General features: G+C 49.9%; 2 protein-coding genes across 2 annotated transcripts in view; one reads left to right on the top strand and one right to left on the bottom strand.

Moving 5' to 3' along the window:
- Positions 1-3261, top strand: part of LOC104472361 (bestrophin-1-like) — an 8467-nt gene extending 5206 nt beyond the window's left edge. The window contains exons 6-9 of the mRNA XM_010088003.1: positions 206-358; positions 636-716; positions 1543-1694; positions 2067-3261. Of these exons, the coding sequence (XP_010086305.1) occupies positions 206-358; positions 636-716; positions 1543-1694; positions 2067-3261 (1581 nt within the window). The remainder of the gene's footprint in view (positions 1-205; positions 359-635; positions 717-1542; positions 1695-2066) is intronic.
- Positions 3262-4791: 1530 nt separating this feature from the next.
- On the bottom strand, positions 4792-7336 carry FTH1 (ferritin, heavy polypeptide 1). The gene is made up of 3 exons (XM_010088002.1): positions 7187-7336; positions 6086-6211; positions 4792-5136 (listed from the first exon to the last, which is right to left on the bottom strand). The coding sequence occupies exons 1-3, from the start codon at positions 7235-7237 to the stop codon at positions 4972-4974; spliced, it is 342 nt and encodes a 113-aa protein (XP_010086304.1). The 5' UTR covers positions 7238-7336; the 3' UTR covers positions 4792-4971.
- Between the last annotated feature and the right edge of the window lie 1263 nt (positions 7337-8599).

The following is an 8599-nucleotide window of genomic DNA, read 5'->3' on the forward strand; positions in this document are numbered from 1 at the left end:
AGTTAAAGCTTTCGGCGGTAGAAATGCACCTTCCTGCCAAAAGCAGAGGAGAAGCCTGGCATAACTGAGTGCAGGGCTGTCAAAAGGCTACAGAGCCAGCAGCTCCGCAGCAGCTTGGAGATGCGTTGGGTGGAACTGAAGAGAAATGCCGGGAAAGCAAGCTGGGAACTTAAGCTCCTCTGCTGTTCCCTGGTATCTTTCCCAGGTGGTGACCGTGGCCGTTTACAGCTTCTTCCTGGCCTGTCTGATCGGGCGGCAGTTCCTGGATCCAGAAAAAGCATATCCTGGCCATGAACTAGATCTCTTCGTGCCTGTCTTCACATTTTTGCAGTTCTTCTTCTATGCTGGCTGGTTAAAGGTAAGTCGAAGAAAACATGTCTGGAGCCAGAATCTGACCTGAGATCAGTTTCTGAGGCTCTCACCCTGAAGGTCAGCTCCATCTTTCCTAAGCTTTGGTCCTGACTAGTTGTGGGAAGAAGAGAGGCAGTGGGCTACACTTTACCCCTTTTTGGGAGGACCAGCATTGCTCTGAATTCAAGGGGCATCACGCTTGGCTCTGCCCCACAGACCTTCTCCCTGCAGGGAAGGAGCAGGCATGACGGTGATGACCCTTGCTGTGTGCTCTCCACGTGCAGGTGGCCGAGCAGCTCATCAACCCTTTTGGGGAGGACGATGACGACTTTGAAACCAACTGGCTCATCGACAGGAACCTGCAGGTAAAGCGAAGGCAGGGTTCTCCGGATGAGCCCGACCTGCAGAGGAACACTGAGGCAGGACTGCACCCGAGGGTTTAGCAAGCCCCAGCAGCATTTTCTCCTGCAAAACCTCTGCCACCCACCTCCCGTGGGGGGGAGAAGCAGTCCCTGTTACCCTTGCACTTTCCTGAGTTGCATGTTAAGAGGCCCAGGATCTCCAGAGGGAGATGGAGAGGAGAGCAGGAGGAGGGCATAAGGCTCCCCAATAAGAGGGCGAAGGCAGCCAGGTCAGTGTTCCCTGTCAGCAGCCAAGAAGACATCCCAGGCTCCAGGAATAACGTGAAGCAAGGCCCGTGCCAGGAAGATCTCCCCCCGCCAGGGAACACAGGGCTGTGTTTGTACACAGAGACCAGCCGCAGCTCCACCTCACCCCCTTAGCCCAGGCTCTGGCATACACGATGGATCCAGACTCTGTTTCACGCCTTCGCTGCATTTCAGTGATGCATCATTCCTCTTCTCCCGAGCTTTTTCCACCCCATGTCTGTATCTAAAACAGCCTCCTCTGCTTTCCTCCGTGCAGTAACTCCCCACCTTCAGCCCTTCCTAACACTGAGCCCGTCTGTCCTAGTGAGCACGTTGCTTTTCTGGCTCCTTCAGCATCACTTTCCTTCCAATTCATCACATCTCTGCGTGAGAAAAAAAACCCAAGAGAGAGGAAACCACAGAGCAAACCCAGCCACGTGCCTGGCTCCCACATCGCTTCCCCTGCCCTGCGTTCCTTTTTCCACCAGTGACAGGCACACACAACGCCACTCACCCCATATGACATCTCTGCTGTCCCCGGTAGGTGTCCCTCATGGCAGTGGATGAAATGCACCAGGATCTGCCCATTCTGGAGAAGGACCTGTACTGGAACGAACCGGATCCCCAGCCACCGTACACCGCAGCCACTGCTGAGTACAAGCGCCCATCGTTCCTCGGCTCAACTTTTGATATCAGGTGAGTGCAGACGCAGGGTGTCAGAACAGTCCATGTTTACACCTCAGATCAGGTCTTGTGCAGGATATTACACTCGAGAAGCAAGAGCAAGTAGTAATCTTTCTCCATCGTCTATGAAATCTTGCTCTAAGATACTTCTAGGCTCATACAAAGACAATAGCCAACACTCCATGCAAAAGGATGCCTCTGAGCTCTCGCTCCCCTCCTCTCTCCTATGAGCATCCCTGTTGTGGGAGGTCTAACGCGTATCTAATGGCAATAGAGGACGAAAGAGGCTTGCCCTGGGCCGCAGCATCCCCCGTGCTGCCAGCCTGTCCAGCAGAAAGCACCTCCTTTCCCGGCCGTGTAACAGCCCATTTTGCCTTTCTCTAGCATGCAGAAAGAAGAGATGGAGTTCCAGCCCCTGGAGCAAATAAAAGAGAATGAGGAGGCCAACCACTCCACACCGTTACTGGGACACCTGGGCCGCCTCCTCGGTGTCCAGTCACCAAGCTTCTCTAGGTCCTCTTCCCGGATGAACCTCCTGCGCAGGCGAGGAGACCCCACGTCCCCCTTCTCCCATTATACGTACCAAGACGTGGGCAAGCCGGGGAGCCCTTGCAGCATCAATCAGCCACGGGGAGACTCCAGCTCACAGGAGCCGTGGGACAGCGAAGATGGAAAACTACGGGAGTTTGATGCCTTCATGTCAACCCCATTTTATGAGAGACCTGGTTTCTACAGCGCTCCACAGACACCCATCAGCTCCATCCCCATGATCTTCCCTTCTAGACGCCAGGGCCGCAAGAAGCCTCCTGCGCTCTCCAGCATCGCTGCATGCTCGTCTTCTCTGAGGGATGTCATTGCCAACTCCTCACCTTCCAGGGTCAGTGATACGTGTAAGAGCCAGAGCTCCTTCGGCTCAGGTGCAAAGGAAACATTTATTTGGCCAACAGATCACAGCAAAGGTCCTGACTCCCTGGTTGTAACAGCGGAAGAGGAGAAGAGCAACTCGAACAGTAAAAGCAGAGAAGGTGCCACCTCAGGAAGCCCAGCAGTTCAGTCCGCAGCATCAGACAGCCCTAAATTCCCCTTCCTGGCAGAGTCCCCAGACTGGGAGAAGCAGGGTAGCTTCAAGAATCTGAAGAGCTTGAAAGGCTCCCACCCACCCTGGCTGGAGAACGCAGCACCAGCCACTCCCAATTCTGAGCAATCAAGCACCTTCCACACTCCCAGTAACAAAACCCCCGGGGGCAGCGCCTCCCTCTGCTTCTCGTTCACTCCTGTAACGTCTCCAGCACTGGAGAGATCCCACGCAGGGAACATGGGCCCTGATGCTCACAGCCTCAGTTTAGAAGACACAGCCAGCGCTCCAGAGCAGCGTTCAGCAGAGGTTTCCAGGACCACGAGAGATCCTGGAAATGGAAGTGCCAACACTCCTCCTACAAAAGAGCCAAGAAGAACAGAGAGTCCATCCCCCAACGACTCTGGCATCTCTCTAGCCGAAGGTGACTACGTGGGGCTGATGGAGGTGATCATGGAGACCAGCGAAAACACATGTGAGGAGCAGACAGATCAGTACAGCTAGGGGAGATGGAGAGGCACGCACCGTTCTGTCGAGATACTGCAACATCACAAATCCAGCAGGTCTCTTCACAGCTGGCCACGCTGGCACTCCCCTGAACGGACGGGCAGAGCAGCCGAACCACCTACGCTGGAACATGCAGCTACAGCCCAGCCCAAAGCCAGCACTGCCGACCCACTGCCACTGGCCTCAGGCACAACTTCAATGTTGCAACAATAACAAAATAAACAAAAAAAAAAAAAAAAAAACCTCTGCATTTGTAGCAAAAGAACAAGTAAGACTTTGAGTGTGAAGTCTTGGAGATAGCTAACAGCAGGTAACCAGCCTGATGAACCCAGAACACAGGTGTAGCCTAAAACTGAAAAAAATATAGTTCCTAAGGATTCCTCCTCATCACAGCAGGAAAAAAAAGAACTTGATCTCTATGTTAACATCTGTCACAAGACCCATTACAAGTCTCAGGCAGGGCTTGCACTACTGACGAGATACTCCAGGGAAAGTAAGGGACTGAAGCAAGTGATGTAATTTGTGATGCAGATGTATAGTGCTGCCCAAAGTCATGGCTGGTGCTTGCCAGTACTGGAAAAGTAATGGGACAAGGCAGGGCAAGTGTCCGTTAGAACAGGCGGCTGCAGCCAACACCATTCACCCAGCACATTGCTTCCTTTTGAAGTTCTACATCACATCTGCCACCGATTTGACAGTGTTCAGAGAAATCATCTGGCTGGCAACAGACCCCATACAGCCATGAGTTTTTATTGTCCTCCCTAAGAAAATAAAAGCAAGGCTGAAGTCCAGGACCATCCGTTTTGTTTCCTCATTTTAGTTTCCACGCAAAAATAGCAATTTAGAGAAACCACAGGAGATTTTAAGGAAGAATCTTCAGCAACAGCTGCAGATCTCCCAAATCACAAGGGGCACGTGACAAATTCACCTCCCACATCACAGGGGGCACATGACAAACTCCCTCTACCTCCCACATCCCTTCCCATGCCTTCACAACAGCTGCCCACCCTCTTAAAAGTACAGCTGTTAGACCGAGGCAGATGTCACCAGCAACCCCACAACTCCCAGTAACAGCATCCTCAAGGCAGTTCCTGCAGCACTGCTGTCTCAGTCCAGCCCAATCACAGCACACAGCTCTAAAGTCTTCTTCACAGCGTGTTTTCTCCCTACAGAAGCATAGTGCCATTTGTTACGCCTAGTGAGGTGCTAACCCACCCTTTCAGCCTCATCTGCATTCCCAGGGACAAATTCAGCAAGCCCAGACACTCACTTCCTTTCCTTGAGCATTTATTACAGCAACAGCTTTGGTGACAAAGGCATTTAAAACACAACTTTAGTCACTGAGCAATTCCTGCAGTGGATCCCACTGGATTGGAAAAGATAATTTTTAGAAAAGCACTAAGCAAGTAAAACCTGATCCCTCTAGTATATTCTTTCATCCATGCCCAACTTAAGATGACTGTCACAGAGACTATGTAGCACAATCCTGCAAGGACAGCCTCTCGCTCCCGCGAGAAACAGAAAAAGCCAATTTGAACCAAGTCACTTTATTGGATGGAGGGCAATACACAAAACACAAGAGAAAAGAGGGGTGATATTTGGTACAGAGTATGAGAACTGTTTCTCTAGATAGCTGAAGATGCATGCACGGCTGGACAGTAAAGTAGGAGTCCCACTGAAACCCACAGGGTGGCTCTTGGCAAGACTTCAGCTGTCATTGTCACTGTCCCCTAGGGTGTGCTTGTCAAAGAGGTACTCTGCCATGCCGTATTTTGGTGCCCCCATCTTCCGCAGGTTGGTCACATGGTCACCCAGCTCTTTGATGGATTTCACCTGCTCATCCAGGTAGTGAGTCTCAATGAAGTCACACAACTGAAAGGGAGACAAGAGAGTTTAAACATTGGCCTAGCCTGTGAAATCCTACCAACCCTCTCTAGAGAATGGAGAAGAGACAAAACAACAATTTTAAAGCTGCAGAAGATAGAGAGGAAGAAGCCTTTAGTTTCGCATCAGCAATGCCAGAACAAGCCCAGAGTGAGGCAGAGTATCCAGGCACACTTGCTCCAGAACCCTGTGCTGGAATGTCAGCTCAGGAAATCTCCCTTCTTCCTCACTACAGGAAGCAATAGGAAAGTTTCTGAACTTTAAAGCCCCCACTGCATAGCACTTGACTTCATGACCATGACAATGGTCCAGCTGCAGTGTTTCTTTTAAAAGAAGTCCCTCTAACTTACGCAGGACACTTCCAAGAGTACTTTGATTCAGACACCCACTAATCTGATTCTAAGAAGCCTCAATCCAGCTTTGCCAATAACTTGATCTGTGAAGAAACCTGTTTCCAGATAGTGTTCTCAAGTGTCAGGGCTTTTAACATTCAGAAGAAGCAACCGTCAAAATTTTGACAGCCTTATAGGCATCCATTGGTTTAAAGAACTCATCCCCCACAGAAACAAGCCTTCTCCATTGACCTTAATACATTTTAGCTCTTCAAGATGCTGTTCACAAGTGCCCTCTGCTCCCAAGAGCAACAGAAGGGTTTGAACAAAGTGATTCACCCGCTGTCCTGTAAATTGGGCCCCAGCCACCCTAACACACTGCAACTGGTCCTCCTGGAAAAAGACAGCAATAACCTCAGCAAACAGCAAAGGTACAGGCTGATACCTGTGCTCTTCCCTTTTCTGGAAAGGCTGCACCACTAGCTCACACCCTTTTTTCAATCTTTAGGAATGGGAAGGACACGCAACTCATTCACAAACCCACAATTAGACACCTCAAGCCCTCTCCTTGCAAAGCCACATCCCCAGCTTCAGCATCCACTTACGTGTGGGTCATTCTTTTCAGTTGCCAATTTGTGCAGTTCTAAGAGTGACTGGTTCACGTTCTTCTCCAGGTGCAGGGCACACTCCATTGCAGTCAAGCCATTCTCCCAGTCGTCGCGGTCTGGTTTCTAGAAGGGGAAAGCAAATGACCATGTTTTCTCTAAGTATCCACAGAACATTAGGGAGCAGTCTTTTAGATCAGTCTCTAAGCCTGCTTATGCCAAGTTTAGGTATCTTCAAAAATTTGGCACACAGCCAGTGCACGCTCTGAACAGAACTGAATGTCCCAGGCCTGTCCCCACTGCATAGGTTCTCCTCATGTTCTGTTCTCTGAGCTCTTGCAGGCAAGACAGCTAACAGAGCTGCTTTCTGCCTCCTCCCATCATCATCACCTCATGGCTTAAACATCTGCCTGAGTAAGCGGGCAATGGGCACACTCTCAGAAATGAAGCAGTTAAGATGCTGGTAGAGGCAAGCCCAGTCCTCAGCTTAGGACTGGCTAAAACAAGAGCCTGGTGTTTACAAACACTCGGACTCAGTAAGCAGGGGAATTCTTCTCAAGTGCCCATCACTTCCTCTTTTTGCTCTTTTCCCCATGAAGAGCTGTCTTGCATTAAGCTAGCCCTACATTGCTTACTTGTTGCTGTTACAAATAATCTAATTAAACTGACTCCAAGAAAATGGTGCTATGAAACTTTGCAGTGAGCCATAACAAACAAATGGAAATTGGGATTTCCTGTTCCCATGGCAAGCAAGTCAGAGTTCTCTACAAAACAGTGTAAAGAACACTCCTGCTATTAAATTTAAGGTAGATGAACCAGTTGTATTCTAGTTACTCTCGCCCCACAGCAAGCCACCTAGGGCCAGGCACCCTCATCTTACACAGGAAGTACTTCTTATTAGTCAATCAGCACAAATTATCAATTTGATACTATGCATCTCTAGATTTTGGGCTCAGTGCAGATCACAGCAATATGGCATGCTGTCAGCTGCTGACCCTTCCAGGAGAGGACCCACACGGAAATTCCTCCCCTTCCAGCCTGGAGACAGATGACAAGTCTAGTTCTGCACTAGACAGGACAAACCACAGCTCTACTCCTCACCTTGATGTCCTGCAAGAAGATGCGTCCACCTCTCTGATTTTGGAGTTTCATCAGTTTCTCAGCGTGTTCACGCTCCTCGTGGGACTGGTGCCGGAAGTATTTGGCAAAGTTTTTCAGAGCCACATCGTCCCGGTCAAAATAGTAGGACTGAAAAATAAGAATTCATATTCTCAAAATCCCAAGCCTCACTCCAGCAGCTGCACAAAGCCAAGCCCGTATTTTAACTTCAGACATGTCTCCTATCGGCCCTACTTCAGGATGGCAGGAGTCCAAGCTAAGGCTAACACTAGCACTGACAACAGCAAGGCAGTGGGGCAAAGTCCTTCCCCAAGCAGCAAGTCAGATTTTCCTGACTAGGGTTACACATTAACCTGTATCCCTACCATGAACACCAGGGACACCAATAAATCCCATGTGTGATTCAGTCCCCTGGCCTGTTTGTTTGCCCGAGTTTGTTTACAACTATCACAAGCCAAGGTTCTGACCTGCAATACCCATTAAGTGTGGCCAAGAACTTCAGGTACTTCTGCAATAAAGCTCCGGCGCTTCGCTGGGCTTATCAGGGATCAGACTAGAAGTACACTTTCTACTTTTGGGGGAAAAGTTAACACCACATTTAAGAGACAAAGATAAACTGAACTAAGATACATACTCAACAGCAAATACAATATCGTCTTTTTTGAGAGCCAAAAAAACCTGTAGCAGCAGTTAGAAGCCATCACACAGCTTGTTTGTTTTTTTGGTCAGAGCTTTAGCCAGGATTCAATGGCAAGCTTTGTATCAACTGCCAGTTATTTACCGGACAAACTACTACAGAATACTCTGCTCTTAAACCAACAGCTTGGAGGCTCAAGGCAAGACACTGGTGCTTGTGTACAACTATCATCCACCAACGGAACTACATTTGGCTTGTAGCTGAGGTTCAGACCTTCACAGTAACAAGCTGTGAAGTTCTACATGCCACCGCATGCTACACTAGAAAGCCTCAAGTTACCTGAATGTCTAAATCACCGAGATTGCTGCACAGAGGTCAGAGCTGCTGCTTGGACCCGAGTTACTCAGCTATGGATAAAATTGGAGTCTCACACCCAGCCAGACAAGTAAGCACAGGACTAAGGAAAACCACAGGTTTCTACCAATTCCTTTCAAAACCTACAAGCCAAAAACCTTGCCTCGGAGACAAGGAGGCCTGTGGGAAAGCTGCCAATGGCTTCGTTAGTCAGCTCCTGCCATCCAGCCCAGCCCCAAGGGCAGAGTCGGTTGGAAGCTGCTGATAACGACTCCGCCAAGGGGAACAACACAGAGCGGTTAACGTGCAGCTCCGGTTCCCCCCGAGATAAAGGCCTCGCCTCCCGAAACAACCGGCCGCCCCACCCCCGGGGAAGGCCGAGAACACCCCGGAGCGGGGGGGTG

The sequence above is a fragment of the Pterocles gutturalis genome, unplaced genomic scaffold (assembly GCF_000699245.1).
Source record: "Pterocles gutturalis isolate BGI_N339 unplaced genomic scaffold, ASM69924v1 scaffold44771, whole genome shotgun sequence".
Lineage (NCBI taxonomy): Eukaryota > Metazoa > Chordata > Aves > Pterocliformes > Pteroclidae > Pterocles > Pterocles gutturalis.